The following is a 16,587-nucleotide window of genomic DNA, read 5'->3' on the forward strand; positions in this document are numbered from 1 at the left end:
TAGTGCTCACCTGAACTGTCCTTCAAAGAACTGGAGGTCGATCCTTGCTTCTCCTTTGGACTTTGATGACAGTAGAGAATCCACTTTCATTACAAGATCACTAGCACTGGGGGAAAGAAAAAAATGACTGATAAATATAAATTCCAAATGGAGACCAAAGGCCATTTAATCATCAATCTCCACTGATCCGGTGGAAATCTACACCAAGAATAAAATATTATTCTCTCAGAGCCTTTCACGATCATATTCTTAATTACATGTTTGCAGTGTGGAAAAATACCCCAATTTAGAAAAATGAAAGGCACACTGTAATTGGAGATAAGCACTTGTAATTAATCATTTGGAAGGTGCTATCTATATAAACAATCAAGAGGCTTTATGAAACGTGCTTTAAATGCTTTTCAGTAAAAAGTTCAATTTGTCTTAAACTATGTAATTATGATTTGCATTAATAACACTCTGCAGTTAAGACAAAGCTTATATCAGTGTTTAAAAGGCAAGTATTAATCAAAGCCAGTGTAAAAGTACTGTGGATAAAACTGGAATATAGAAATATCAGATTTTACAATATGTAATCAGTGCAACATACCATAATCGGTAAGTTTGCAAATGGCATGAAAACTGGTGGTGTGGAGGAAAGCCTTAGATTACAGGGCAATATAGACAGGCTGGTCCACTGGGCAGAACAGTGGCAAATGGAATTTAACCCTGCAAAATGTGAGATGATGCATTATGAGGGACTAACAAGGCAAGAGAACACACAATAAATGGTATGATGCTAGGAAGTACAAAGGACCAGAGGGACTTTGAGGTGCATGTCCACAGCTCACTGAAGGGAGCAGGACAAGTAGATATGGTGGTTAAGAAGACAAATGGGATACTTGCTTTTATTAGCCAAGGTGTAGAATACAAGAGCAGGGAGATTATGATGGAGCTGTATAAAACGCTTGTTAAGCCACATCTGCAGTTCCAATTGCCACACTATAGGAAGGGTATGTTTGCATGAGAGAGAGTGCAGAGGAGATTCATCAGGATGTTGGCTGGGCTGGAGAGACTGGCTAGTGTTGTTTTCCCTAGAGCGGAGAAGGCAAAGTGGGGGCAGAATCTGATCGAGGTGTGCAAAATTATAAGGGACATGGATAGGAAAGAACTTTCCCCTTATGGGTCAATAAGCAGGGCGCATAGATTAAAGGTAAGGGACAAGAGATTTAGAGAGGATATGAGGAAAAACCTTTTCGCCAAGAGGGTGGATGAAATGTGGAATTCATTGCCTGAAAGGGTGGTAGAGGCACAAACCCTCATAACATTCAAGAAGCATTTAGATGAAAACTTGAAATGCCACAACACACAAGGCTGGAAAATAGGATTAGAATAGATAGGTGCTTGATGGCCAGTGCAATCACAATAGGCCAGCGGCCTCTTCTTGAGCTGCAAACTCTATGACTCTCTGAGTTAACTTTGAACAAAGTCTGGTAGGAACAGGGATTCTGGTGAAGCCAAGGACACAGCCAAGCTACAAGATGTTCAAGTCATAATTAGGACGTATAACAAAATAAGAAACCAGTGATATTGGCTTCAGAAAGAGAAAAACAGCCTCGGTTCCATTAAATCTGATCACAATTTCTTAAAGGAACTGCAGTTTGTCATGTTAAATGTTGTCCCAATCATTTTCATCCTCCAATTTCTTCTGGTTGACTTGGAAAGAGCATGAGATGGGCATTTATTTCCTCACTGTATGAATTGCTTTCTGCAGTGGAGTCTATATTTTCTTTGGATTTCAGAAGATGAAAATGATCACAGCTGCTGGCGCTAGCTACTGTCAAATTATTCACTATTCCTCCAGCAGTGTGGTTAATTGATATTTCACTTCAATGATCTCTAACATCATGTAATCTGAATTACTTATTCTCCCTCCAGATCCAGTTGATTACATTTTCCGAAGGAGGTATGTTGTGTCTCATTCATCCACAGATACCTTTGGATGGCTCAATACAATGTCCTGAATATGGCTTTGTCTAAATTACCTTTGGAATATTTTAAAATGAAGAATATTCTTAAATGGCTGCTTGTCGTAGAATTATATTGATTGGAACATTAAACATCAGAGTGCAATTATACATGCAGTTTGTCATCATCTAAACTCAGGAATGATTATACTCAATCACATCTTTTTTTAAGTATACCAGTTTGACATTGCTCACAGCGAGTTACAGGATAGATTACTTTATAATGGTAGAAGTGTTTGACTGTGCAAAACACATGAATGGTCTCCAGTTGTCTTTGTTCTTTGTTAACCTCTAGTTGATTTTGCATTTCCTTCTCTGTCTTCAACTTGTTTCATTTTCAGGCTGGCTGTCACACTTACCTGCTTCTGGTGCCTAACTGCCTATTTTTTCTCTTTCTTTGTCTTTTTTTTATAAAGGTACTCCTTCCCACTTCTGTATATCTCCAATGTCACTATGGCTCACACACATGGTCATGCATTGACATAATCGTTAATTATCTGATCAAAACCTATGGAATACAGAAAAATGGGGAGCAGTATATCCTCTCAGAAGCTGGAGTACAGCCAACCTGTTGGAGAGGTGACACAACACTGCCAAATGAGAAGGTGAAAGGGGTCAAATTAAGGGCAGGAAAGAGTTGAAACAAGAAAATATAAAAGGTTGCAGCCGGGAGCAAGTAACAGCCTAGTTTTTGGAATGAGGACAAAGGAAAGATTTACCTGGAATATATACCTAATCACAAGGAATGAATTGCCAGAATTTAGGATCAATGGGGTCGCAGTTTTGAAACTGGAAGAACTTTCAGGGTTGTGGGTGGGGTTAGAGGGGGCAGGGGTGAAGCCTTAGTTTTGATAGCACTCATTTGGTGGAATGTTGGCTGGAGTACTTGGAGCAAATGATTTGAGGCCTGCAAGTATGGGTTGGGAAAGGACGCAGGGAAAAACAAAATCACTCAGAGGTATCTGAAACTAGGAGCATTCAGAACATTAGGGATCTGGGATAAACTAAGAGTTGGAGACTCAAGTCTGTACACATGAAGCAGGCATGATTCTGCAAGCTGCCAAAGTAAGGAATAAAGATGGGATTATGGAGAATTAAAAGACCAGCAGCAATTGGTCAGGAGGTCAGAGCTTGGGACTAGTGCGAGCAGTTCAGACACGGCAGAAATGGATTAGGTTCAACTGAAACATTAAGCAATGAGGGCAGTACGTTGGCACAGTGGTTAGCACTGCTATCTCTCAGTGTCAGGAACCCAAGTCGGTTGCACAGTGGTTAGCAGCGCTGCCTCTCAGCGTCAGGGACCTGGGTTCGATTCCAGCCTTGGGTGACTGTACGTGTGGAGTTTGCATGTTGGCCTCGTGTCTGTGTGGATTTCCTCCGGGTGCTCCAGTTTCCTCCAAAGTTCAAATATGTGCAGGTTAGGTGGATTGGCCATGCCAAATTGCCCCTCAGTGTCCAAAGATGTGGAAGTTAGATCAATTAGCCATGGTAAATGCATAGGTTCATGGGGACAGAGCAGGGTGATGGGTCTGGGTAAGATGCTCTTTTGGAGAGATGGCGTAGACTTGATGGGCCAAATGACCTCCTTCTGCACTGTATGGTTCTGTGGAGCTTAGGTGTATTGGAGAAGGGCAGGACTGTGGGAACAGAGGACAAAGATAGGAGCCTACAACAGTTAGGAGCCCAAGAGCACTGCAAGATGGTGTGGCGGATAGAAGGAAGGGCTGCAGAAGTAGGTTCTAAGACTACTGATGAAGGTGGTCTTGGCTGGGACAGAAAGTATGAAGCTGCAATTAAGTTCACCATGTTTTTTGGTTTTGGAGCGGCTAGAGCAAGGGATTGAGCACAGCTGCCACCTAAAAACACAATAGGTGTACCATGCCAATACATGGAATACTTCAGTTACAATAGAGACAGATCCATTCAATAGGGGAGACATGATCCATTGAAAAGAGGTAGCTGAAGAGAACATGAAAATGATTTTAGATGGAGAAAGGATCTTAGTTGCTAAAGGGGTGTCAGTCCAGTTAAAATGTGCCCACTACATCTCTTGGGAGTACCAGCAATAAGCAGATCTCATTTTGTAGAAATAATATTTTGGTTTTATATATTTTAACCACCTTGACAAACAGCTCAAATAACATGTTCATTCTTCAGACTAGGAGTCTTCCTAATTGAAAAATTCTTAACTTTTTTGACCAAACCTCAACAAAAAAATTAACAACTTCTCATGCACCACTCCCCAAAGATACTGGTTTTGATAAATCTGTACAGTTTGTCTCACTTTCTGCTCCATCATTTGTTTTGATTTCTCATTTACTTCATCTCATCTCACCTTCAATTGTCTTTCCTCTCTAGCTTTTCTTGCATTTCTTTCTCATCTACTTCTTCAATGCTCAGCTTTCACACTGCTCAATTTTAACTTTTCTTCCACATTAGCTTCTCAATTCTTAGACCTCCTCACTTTTGCTATTCTATTTTTGTTCTTCTCTCCTCGGAAAGCACTTAGAGCAGATCAGCCCGCTAACAAGCATTCGGAAGTGGACACTTTCACAACCCTGCATATCTCATCCAGTCATTACTGACCCTTCATCCGCTCTCCCCGACCTCCAAATCCTCCTGTGATTTCTGCATTAGCTGCTAATTTTATTTCCTCTAATGTAGTGGCCAACTATCGTTGCAACGTTGGGTGAATCAAAGCGGATAAGCTTGCTAGTGACTGCCAACCGGACATGAGGAAGTAGAGTCAGGTCAATGAACATGCCGCAAAGGTCAGAACTTTAACAAACAACATGAACAGCACCAATAGGAAGGCTTGCAATGATTGACATGGACTGCAGTCAATATATAGTTTATGGTATTCTAATCATCAGCCCACACATTTAAAAATTAAATCCTTTAACCTGTTGCCAACATACCTCTGGAACAATCCAAATTTAATGAAACTATAATGTCCACAATTACATGCTGTCATTTTATTTGATGTTGTGCTGCGTTCATTCCAAATAAGATTTGGAATAAAATATAAATACATTTATAAGTAGTTGCCTGGATGTCTATTAAATGTGTAGTTCACTGACAATAAACCTCTCAAACATCTCAGCATGTCCAACACTGGAGATTAACATTTCAATTCAAATTTGTACACTGACAAATATTCATTTGAAAAATTCTTTGAAAAGATTTTGATCAAAATTAATTCAGAATGATCACTGAAATCACTTACAAATCTTCTTCAACAGCCAACATCCGGATCTTGGTTTTGATCTTCTCTGCTGCCTCAATAGCAATATTCTCTAGCAAGTGGAAGTCATTCTGATTAAAGATTTCATTTTCTTCCAGTGGGCCAACAATCTATCAGAATTGAAAAGTTACAAGTCTGTTATTATTTCACATATTCACTGGATATTGACAACTAACATCCTTGAGAAATACATTCCTCCCTGTTAAGTGTGGAAGTGAATCATTTTAAAAACTCTTTTCCTTGAGAAAAATAATTGTTTCTCCTCTCTTCAGTTCTGAAGAGCTGACTACAATTGTCAGGGCTCGGGAGAAGAAACTGTAATGACCGACTAGGCTTAAAATTTGATAAAGGATTCATTTTAGTCAATTTCCATCATAGGACATAGCTTTGAGAGATTGTAGATATCAATTATGAAACAATTTTAAAAATAATGCTATGTTTAATTATTGGGCAGACATTATTTTCCAGGTTTTATTTGCTGCATAAAAGTTTGCCCTTCCAATAATACACTGTGACATTTTCTTTCAGGCTAGGATGCACTGTATACACTCAGAATTGGTGCAGCAAATGGAACCTCAAGTTTGGGTCGGAATTCTTATTTCAGGTGATTTTGAAGGGTTAGGATAGCAGAGGGTGAGGGGTTAGGGTGTCAGGTAAATGGGACAGGGGTAGGATGAAAGCTAAGTGGGTAAGGGGTTATCTCCAAAGTGCAACCGTCACAAGACCAGAAGTTTTGGGCCGATGAGAAAATACATGCAACTTTATTGGGCATAGTTCAACTGTACTTGGAGAGTAAGCAAATAGGAAAGGATATGGCACTGACATTTTAATTCTTGTATTTCAACCTCATATACCACTGCAAATAAGAATCTCGACACCCTTTAATAGTCAACAGATTAAAATGTTGCAATTGAAGCTTTATGTTTGCCTGAATGACAATGTTTTTTTTCTTGTTCATTCTTTGCATTTATGTCACTGCCTTGGGCAATCTGTATTACTGTTATTCTTCCTCATAGTCACAGAATTTGTTTTTAAACTTCATAATTGCTTTCATTTTTAAAAATTTTAATAATCCTTGCTTCCTTTTCTCTCTTTTTTATTGATCTTGGTTTACTTTTCCCACCTTATGCTATTTTTTTTTAAACATGGTAATATACTTTGATCCTTTAATATTATTCTTTGATTCCTGATTTCTACTCATGTCCCTATGATTTGTATATTCTGCCTTTTTGAGCAAAGATTAAGTTTGGTATTACAGACTGATGTTGTTGAACCATGGAATCCCTATAGTACAGAAGGAGACAATTCAGTCCACCGAGTCTGCATCAACTCTCCAAAAGAAGTTGAGTCACACAATTTATAGCCTTTAAACATCTGATTCCTTTCATGAATCAGTTCTATTGTACTAGCATGGCCAGCTTTAAGAAAGATTACCTTGATCCAAACTTAAGACGTGGCATGTACAGTCTAACAGAAAATGCTGAAAATATACAATAGATCAATCAACATTGTGAATAGAAAATACAGGTTCACATCTTGGATGCAGCCCTTTCATCAGCACTTCAACTGCATGGCAGCCATTATATCACATATGGGGACTTAATGTGAACTTTGCCCGCAGGTAAGCCAAATTCTAGCTTCTCTTAAGCAAGTGTCTATTTTAGTTACTGCAAGATGGGTTAAGGAGAACCTGTAGATGTGGTGGACTTAGATTTCCGAAAGGCATTGGGGGAACAGATGGTGGCATAGTGATAACATCACTAGTATTCCAGAGGCCCAGACTAATGCTCTTGGGACACAAGTTCAAATCCCACCAATTTATATTCAATTAACAAATCTGAATTTAAAGCTAGCTCAGTAATGGCAGCCATGACAACTATCATCAACTGTTGAAATTGGGAAGGAAATTTGACATCCTTAACTGGTCTAGCCACATGCGACTTCAGATCCACAGCTATGTGGTTGGCTCTTAATTGCTAGCTGAAATGGCCTAGAAAACAACTCGATTCAAGGACAATTTTTGATGGGCAGCAAGTGCTGGCCTTACCACTGATGCCCACATTCCATGAAAGAATTAAAACATGTGCCACATCAAAGATTACAGCAAAAGATAGTGTGATGGTGTAATGTGGTAACTTATTAGCATGGATAACAGGAAGCAGCGAGTAGGGATAAATGGCTCTTTTTCAGGTTGGCGAGCTGTATCTCATTCAGTGCCACAGGGATCAGTGCCAGGGTCTCAATTATTTACAATCTATATCAATGACTTGAATGAAGGAACCAAATATAAGGTAGCTAAATTTTCTAATGGCACCACGATATGTAGAAAGAAAAAGGGATAGCGACTCTACAAAGGGATATAGATAAGTGGGCAAAAATCTGACAGATGGAGTGGGATAATGTGGACAATGTGAACTTGTCCACAAGATGAATAGAAAGGAGTATACTATTTAAATATCGAGAGATTGTAGAAGTCGGTGGTACGGAGGGATTTGGGTGTCCTCTTACATGAATCATTAAAAATTAGTATTCAGGTACAGCAAGTAATTAGAAGGCAAATGGAATGTAGCTAGGTGTTGATGTGGGAATGGAATACACAAGTAGAGAAGTTTTACTACAGATGTACAGGGCCTTGGTGAGACATCTGGAGTACTGTGTAAAGTTTTGGTCTCATTTGAAAAAAGATATAATAGCGTTAAGAGCAATACAGAGAAGGTTCACTCGATTCATTCCCGATGAAAGGCTCATCTTATAAACAAAGGTTGAACAGGTTAAGCCTTTACCCATTGGAGTTAAGAATGAGAGATGATCTTATTAAAATATACAAGATCCAGAGGAGACTTGATAGGGCAGATATCAGGAGGATGGTTTCTCTTGTGGGGAAGACTAGTACTGGGGGACACAATTTAAGAATAAGATAAGAATTTATTTTCTCAGAAGATCGTTAGTACGTGAAATTCTCTTTCCCAGAAAGCAATGGAGGCTGAGCCATTGAATTTATTCAAGACAGAGTTAGAAAGAGTTCTGATGGACAAAGGAATCAAGGGTTATGGGGAGTAGACAGGAAAGTGGAGTTGAAATGACAATCGGATCAGCCATGATCTTATTAAATGGCAAAGCAGGCTCCAAGGCCTACTCCTGTTCCTAATTTGTATGTTCGTATATAGAATGGAAAAATATGGCACAGCTTCAAAATAAGTTTGAGGTTAAGATAGAATACACAATACAAGAGATTGTGGGTGGCAAACCCAACAAACTAGATTAATGCTAGCAGAGAAATGAAACTGTACTAATTACGAGTAAACCTGATGCTCAGCTCTAGGCAAACAATTGAGAGGTTTGTTCCCTCCAATTCTGAATGAGTCTCCCAGTATCCATATATTCATTGGTGTCTGCTTTCTTGATCATATCACAAAGATACAATTTGGCTCATTCTGATCTTTATCTGGATTCCTAGTCCAACAGCTGTTCGCACAGCCCTGATGGAGTGTGCCAATCTGCTGGGTACGTTGATCTAATGGCAACAGCTGGGTAAGTATGCATATTTTACATGCCAGGAAAGACATTGATCTCAGTGTATTTGCTGGTATTAAACAGAATTGTTTTGCTAAAGTTGCAAATATCTAAAACGTTTAATAAAACCAATTAAATTCAACAGCATTAGACATCGGGGGGAGGGGGGGGCGCGGTTCTTCCAAAAAACTTCTAACTGTCAAATTTGCGTGAAAACTGGAGTAACTCCCGCTGGGTTTTTTAGCGTGATTTTCAGAATGAACCTCCGACACTCTGAGCACTGCAAAATGCCCTAGCAGGATTCACACTGAAAAATCAGTGGGCAGGGCCTATTCCCACTGGAGAGGCCAGCAGCGTAGTGCTGAGTGGGCCACTGCACATGCGCCGATCTGTCAGCGCCGAGATTGGAGCATGTGCAGTGGCTCCACACTGTCGGCCTCCCAATCTCTGACCAGCTCGATCGCTGGCCAGCCCCGTGACCCGCATCACTGGCCTACTGACCTCCACCCCACCCCGGGCAAGCCCTGATGTCACCCCCCCCCCCCCACACATCTGGATGGCCAGCCCCAATCGGCATCCTCCCTCCTGCTTCTGATCCACCAATCCCAATGCAAAGTGGCAGCGGGACCCCTGACCCCCACCGATATCTCCCCAATAGCCCCCGCCCTTTGGCACTGCCCGATCCCAGTGGGCAGTGTCAAGGTGCCCCTTGGGTATTGCCAGTTTGCTCCTTGGGCAGTGGCAGGGGGCCAGACTGGCACTGCCCAGGGGGCATCCCCCATCCCCGACCTCCTGGGAGGGCCTCAATGGCCCCTCTTCCCTCCAGCAGGGTTGGGCCACCTGTTCCCATTAGTGGCGAGCAGTTGTAGACACCGCTGGAAGGGAGCACTCCTAGCTGAGGGGAGGGGGGGGGGGGGGGTGGGGGGAGAGAGAAAGAGACACCAGCGGGCCGGGAGACTTCAGTCCCAACCCAGACCCGCTAACCGGTTGCAAACTCAAATTTCAATATTTTAATCAGTTCCACACCGAATTCCAGCGCGGAGCTGGTTACTCTAAAAAAAAACCTAGCCCCGGAGACGCGCAGAGGCTGTGGCACCCAGCGGGGAGCCTACTAAACAGCCTCCGCTGATGTTTCCCGTTGCACTGCTAGAGCAGCACAGCAGGCTGGGAGAATCATCCCCACCCACCAGCTCTTTCCGATTAGAAATTTTGAGATTGTAAAACTGCAATAATTAATCAATGTTGAGACACCTGTCTGAGCGTAATGGTCAACATGTTTAATTTTTTTAAAGAATGAATATTTGTTCCACTCATTGAGAAACAAATGAATATTCAATTTGTTAGCTAACCTTATTCATTTCCTGACCTATTTTAACTGACTGCCATTTTTCAAATGCTTGAATTTTAATATAAATGGTCTGCAATGGTAAATGAGATTTTTTTAAACCAGACCAATGCAGCAGTCTAAAGGTTATAACACTGCAGCTAATCAAAAGATGGTCTACCAAGTACACTACTCATGTTTAAAGAATTTGCTTCAATTTAGAGTAAACTGGTTCAAATTTTTGCTTCAAGAGATTATTTACTGCACTGCTGAAAAACTCCTTTAAACGGAAATATAAATCTGTGGGTAAGTCCTCTGTGCAAAAACAATGGGCATGGTTAAGAGCATCACTGCTTAAGTGATCAGCTGCTCAGTCAACTGCATTGCTGTATTCTTGGTTCTTGGGCAGAATAGAAAACTCAGAGGAGATCAATATTAATCACCCAACTGAACTACATCTTAATCATTTTAAATTAATTGCTGATAGTCAAAGCATCGTAGCCTAATTCAATTCAAAGTGAATTTTTAGTTGCAATTCAATTGAATGATATAACTAGTGAAGGGAGAAAAAGAGAAAAAAAATGTTTCCTTTCCTGTTCTGATGAAGGGTCCACTTGAAAATATAACGTGGTAGTGAGAACAGACTACTGCGTTTTTGATCAGTTGGACTTTGTGGGTAGGAGCAGGAAACAAAGCTGTCAAGTCCTAATGTGAAAAAGATAAGAGTGAGGCTTTTGGAAAGAAATAGGCAAGACTGGGCAGAAAGTGGCTGATTAGAGACCAAAACAAATGTAGAGGGAGAGGCAAGAATCAAGTTTGAGCTGGACACTGAGTTTCTGTTCTTCCTAAATCCAGTCTGATAACAGCTGGGATGGTTGGCAGAGTCTAGGCTAAAGGCTTAAGTGTGCAGCTGGAGCAAACATTTGCCCCAATCTAGCAGACATTCAGGTGAAAAGAAGTTGCTCATCCAGGTCTTAGTATTAAACATAATGAAAACAGAAAATGCTGGAAATATTCAGCAAGTCAGGGAACCTCTATGGAGAGAAAGAGTTAATGCTTCAGGCCAATGACCTTTCATCAGAACCAGTCACTGACCTGAAACATCAACTGGTTCTCTTACCACGGAAATTGCCTGAGTATTTCCAGCATTTTCAATTCTTATTTCAGATTGCCAGAATTCAGAGTATTTTGAGTTTGTTCTAATACCAAGGTGGCAATCTGAGAGCTCTCTCTGGCTCCAGGATGTGCTAAATGAGGTAGAGTTTGATTCACTATAGTCCACACCCCAATTTCTGAAACCAAATCATCAAGTGTCAAATAAGAATATGAACTTGTCTGATTCAACCTTACGGTAACTTTCTTTTCAACTGAAACCAACAAAATACTTACTCTTCCATTGCTTATTATGGCTCTCTGCCCTCCCTTCAATTTCGCCACATCCTTGCAGAAAGAACTATGTGATAAAATGAAATCCAAACTCAGACTATCAAACGCCTTTCGGAAAGCATCATTGTCCATTCCCTACAAAAGGAAACAAAAGGAAACAGGTCAGGCAAAGCAATGGTGAATGTTAATTGAAAGCAAAGATAAACACAGGTGGTACATTATTGACCTTTCATGCTCCACTGAACAGAAATCAATTAAGTAGTTACATCCAAAATGGGTCCTCTTTGACATGGTTCTCAGATGGTCTGGACTATGGAGTGTATGGTTCATATATTACTGGGCTTTTGAGAACCAAAAGCTACTTTTTGTTTTAACCTATCCCCACAGAAGGATTTCTAAACTCTCACTGACAGACAAAGCCTGTTTTCTTTTCAAATTTAAAACAGGGACATCTAAAAAAAATCATGACAGACAGATAGATAGATTTATCCGCCGCCCTTCAAGAGCATTTATGTTTCCTCCATCAGTTTGTGACTCTCACAATGTGAGTGAAGGCCCTTGCAGCAGCCAAAATGGGGTCTATTTGAATTCAGCACTAAGTTCAAATGACCCTGCTGAGTTTGGGTTTCTCCGATGTTCCCTCCCTTTCCAGCTAAAATTGGATCTATTGGAAAGGGGAGCAGGGCTTCCACATCCAACCCCAAATGTTGTGAATGTCCTCCTTTCAGCATTTATATCTATCACACGCTCATCATTCCTATGTTTTCTTTACTACTTTAGGGTTCTCAGACAACTGTCTCTCTTTCAATTAGTAATCTGCACCTGCCTCTAGGTATCTTACAACAGAATTAATATTAATCTAGAAACAGTGAACATCAATGCAGCCAGCAGCCAACGGCAGTCTCAAGCGGACACAGAAAGCATGTGATATCCTCACTGCAGAGCAACGAGAACTGTCAACAAAGGGTGGAATGTTGGAATACTAAGGCTGCAAATGCCTTTTGTATGCTCCATATATGCTCATCACATTAGAATGAAATTAAAAGGTGGCGCTAATCTAATACAAACTAACGAGACATATCACTTACGCCAACAGCAAATTCCATGATGTCAGCCCCCTCGGCCAATGCCTTTGCAGTCTCTTCTTTTGCCAGTTTGGTGATGAAGTTCTTGGCATTGTTAACACTTTGAGTGTTAAGCGCAGTCCAAATGGCTCTGGCAACAACTGTGTTTTTTTGGGTGGGTTCACTGCTTGGATTGTTTATCAAGCCAATCCTCAAATTATTGCTAGATTTCTGCAAAGCAAAACACAAACAGGGTTGCAGAAGAACTTGGCTGCTTTAAAAGAAAACTTAAAACTTCATTTGAGAAACCTAGCTAAAGAATTAAGGACCAGAGTGCAGAGTATCACCACGGTTGAAAAGAAGAGATGAGATAAATCAAGAAATGTTAGTTAGGTGATGCCAAGCTTTAATTTTAAAAGTCTACAGATTATACGAGGATTGGGAGAGCAATAAATGTTAAGTAAATATTGTTTTGAACTCCTCTGAACAAACCAAGTAGAATAAGCCAGTGAGGAGAATCTCTCTTTCCATAAGGACATTGGCTTCCTTAGCTGTACAATGAAAACATCTCAATTCTGAGTCTCATTATTGTGCTTAAGATTGTTAACATAAGGCAGCAATTCAACACAAGTTGAATATCCAATCTCTGTTTTCACCCCACGTGTAGATTCTACTCTAGTTTTGTTATATATTTTGTCCAGTAATCAAACCTCAAGTATAAGGGAAATCAGTAATTATCACAATTACCTACACAATGAGTTCTCAAACTCAGCTGTGTGCTAGAAAAACACGTCGCCAAGACTATGCATTTTCTAATCAAGAGGGAAAATTAAAAAGCACACATCTGTACAAAGTGTTTTTGTCGCATATGGAATAAGAAACAAAGAGGGATGAAAAACAAAGGCCACAAGGGCCATAATTTATAAATGTGCAGACAATCCTAAATTAGAACAGGAACTCCCCCACAAACCAAAGGATTAGTCCCTTGATAATTAGCTATTTTACACAATGCATATATGATCAATCTCAACACCCAGCCCCCACCCCTCATGTCTATAAATAATCATTATAAAGAGGGTGTTGGTTGCACTGGTGAGGATATTAACAAAGAACAATGTGTACATAATGTAGCACAGACATCATGGGAAGTGAATAAGATACTGGCTTAATTTTAATATCTTACCAGATGCTTAAGGGATTCATACAGTAACTGCCTCCCTGAAGGGTCATCAAAATCTCCAACAATCCAAAATGTAAGTGGACGAATATACTTATCATCTATAAAACCAGATGAAGAAAATAAATTGAACAATGTGCATTTCACCACTTTTAAAACATAATTTTCAGTTCTCATCAGATACCAATATACAATAATGATCCCTAGCCCATTAAATTTGCATTCAACCAGCTGGAGGGCACAAGCTAAAGAGAACACAGAAATTGTGTAGGCATTTCCCTTGCTTTGGAATAACTAAAAGCCAATTGAATTGCAGCCACCATGCTCAATATGTTGCCGCTATTAATAGTCATGTGGCTTAGCGGTCAATTATCTTGTTCAATTGAAAACCAAGTGAGATTGGTGATCAGGTGTCACATTTAACCTAAACCCTGAAATATAAGATCATGACCCTCCAGTGGGCGGAATTTCATATCTTGGAGAAATCAGTGTCACATGCATTCAACTTCTCTAATGATACATGGTGGAGAATAATATACATGCAAAGATTCAATAGTTGCTTAAAAAAATACATTGCATGAACTCATGGAAGCCAAACACTTGACTTTAGAAGTTCAAATCAGAGACAGCAGTGGTCAATAGCAGCATGCTTATTAGGGACACACTAAATGAGAAAGTTACGTTTAGAAGGTTAAAATCTGGCTCACATCACTCTGGATCACCAATCCAGTCAATTAAGTTACAAGAAACCTGAGTGTAGATCATATATATATATTATATATATGGTTGGTGCCTTAGGTAGGTAATAATGCTAGAATAAAGTGGGTGAAATTTTTTTTCAAAAATTAAATTGATATTATTAAGCACTTGAGTTAAAACCTTTGCAAGGTTGACGGGCTTTTAAGTAGTCTGCACAACATATGCCTGTTCAATTTATTCACTGGATTTTAAAGTTCTGCTAAAGATAGTTATTTTTACATAAAATTATATAACAAAATTATACATCTCATTATTTTCACTACCTGCATTCGATTAATCTTTGCAAAGATCTAATTTGTTCTTAACTCTCACCATGTATGCCATGTTTGACAAACAGCGTTATGTTGAGATTTCGGTAGGACAGCCAGTTTGTAACTTTTTAAAAATGGAATAACTAGCTTAGCATTTTTGCAGCTGCAGTTACGATGCCTCTGCTAGAGGGCACACAAGGCACAGGTTTGTATCCATCTTATGTAACAACACTTATCATTTTTAGCTATGCAATGACCAAAGGCTGTACATTCTCCAAAGATTAAAGATAGCATGAAGTGTTACTGCACACTACTCTGGATTGTAGAATCTTAGTGCACAGAATGAATCCCTAGAAACTATTGTGCTTGGGCCGGCCCTTTGAAAAAGCAATCTAATTTGTCCCACTTACCCATTTCTCAAAGCATTGTAAACATTTCTTTGTGTATTTATCTAATTTTCTTTTAATGGATTAAAAGGAGAATATTATGTGAAGGAATCAACTTCATGTAAGTACAGTCATAGAGCTCAGAGTATATTATCTCAATCGATAATTTTACTGATGCATGATGTGGGGAATAAAGTGAGCAGCGCTTTAATTTTTTCAAAAAGTGCTCTTCATGCAAAAGACAACGGAATATGAGAAGCACTGAAAATTTCAAGCAATCTACTCAAAACTTAATTTAATCCATCCGAGACCAGGATAACAATCAAAATGATCACATCCAATGAAATACATGTTTGCAGACACTGGAATTCTATCAGGCATAGTAGGGTGGAAGTGTCCATCATTTCTTTTAGGCTGTCACCTAGATTAGTTTCCTGAATCATGTGAAGGTTCAGAGTGGAAATCAGGTACTGCTTTGTAAGTAGGAAGTGAAGTTCTTCTATTTTAGAAAAAGTGAGGATCACCTTAGCTCAGCTCCTCATAGCTGGTTGGAGAGTTGAATTAACAAAGACATTGGTGTAGATTCCCAACCTGTTGGTGGATAGTGGAATAGTAACCAACAGAAAGAGGACAAAGATAGTCTTTAAAACTGGAGTCGAGCCCTCACTTACAGACTAAATCTAAATTTCTTCACTGTCACCACAGACTAATAAGCAAAATATGAAAAAATGCCCAATAAACATAATAGCTTGTGTTAATACTTTGGTTGGATATTCCTCATCTGAACTGAAATAAAAAGGAGGTCCCTATGTTGCTTTGATTACGGAACTTCGCTGAATCCTTTTTTCAGTTTTTATGAAAGATCTCTGCTTGAAATCTGAACTGTCTTTTCAGATGTTGTCAGATCTGCTGTGAATTTCCAACATTTAGATACCTCATTTACTAACATACTGTATAATTTAGTAACTCGTAAGTTACAGAGCAGTGCTGAAGCTTAAACCTGAAGGATTGTACCAAAACACAACTTGAAGATCTGTCCTGTTTAGAAATAAATTGGTCAATCGAGACCATATCCGTGAACTTACACCTTCAAAAGCTGTGATCTAACTATGAAATATTTTGAATGGTAACGTGGAACAGGATTGCTAGGGTCCGACGTAGATCTCCTCATTTCTCGACACGAAGGTTGGCAAGAAAGGTATGCTACCTGAAACAGTGCCAGCCTGCTGTGTGGAAATCTATCAGAAGCAGTGGGATTCACTTTGCATTCACTATTCTGATAGCAAGGGCACTTCAGTTCAGAGGAGATAAAATGCAAAGGAACAGGATAACAGCTGCTTCAAATTTGGCAATAAGCATCAACTGTCATGCAGATGTGTCTATTAACATGAAGTGGGAGGCTCAGGATGGTCAGACAGGGTACTGCTTTAATAATGCATGAATTGAATGGAGAGAATCAGCAAATTTTGCAATAAAC

General features: G+C 39.7%; 1 protein-coding gene across 2 annotated transcripts in view; it reads right to left on the reverse strand.

The window, feature by feature from the left end:
* Nucleotides 1-16,587, reverse strand: part of uggt1 (UDP-glucose glycoprotein glucosyltransferase 1) — a 131,888-nt gene that overhangs the window by 64,276 nt on the left and 51,025 nt on the right. For both annotated transcript variants that reach the window (XM_078209102.1, XM_078209101.1), the window contains 5 exons: nucleotides 13,721-13,815; nucleotides 12,562-12,768; nucleotides 11,477-11,608; nucleotides 5,233-5,360; nucleotides 11-106 (listed from right to left, as the gene is read on the reverse strand). In XM_078209102.1, the coding sequence (XP_078065228.1) occupies nucleotides 11-106; nucleotides 5,233-5,360; nucleotides 11,477-11,608; nucleotides 12,562-12,768; nucleotides 13,721-13,815 (658 nt within the window). The remainder of the gene's footprint in view (nucleotides 1-10; nucleotides 107-5,232; nucleotides 5,361-11,476; nucleotides 11,609-12,561; nucleotides 12,769-13,720; nucleotides 13,816-16,587) is intronic.

The sequence above is a fragment of the Mustelus asterias genome, chromosome 3, assembly GCF_964213995.1.
Source record: "Mustelus asterias chromosome 3, sMusAst1.hap1.1, whole genome shotgun sequence".
Taxonomy (NCBI): Eukaryota; Metazoa; Chordata; class Chondrichthyes; order Carcharhiniformes; family Triakidae; genus Mustelus; species Mustelus asterias.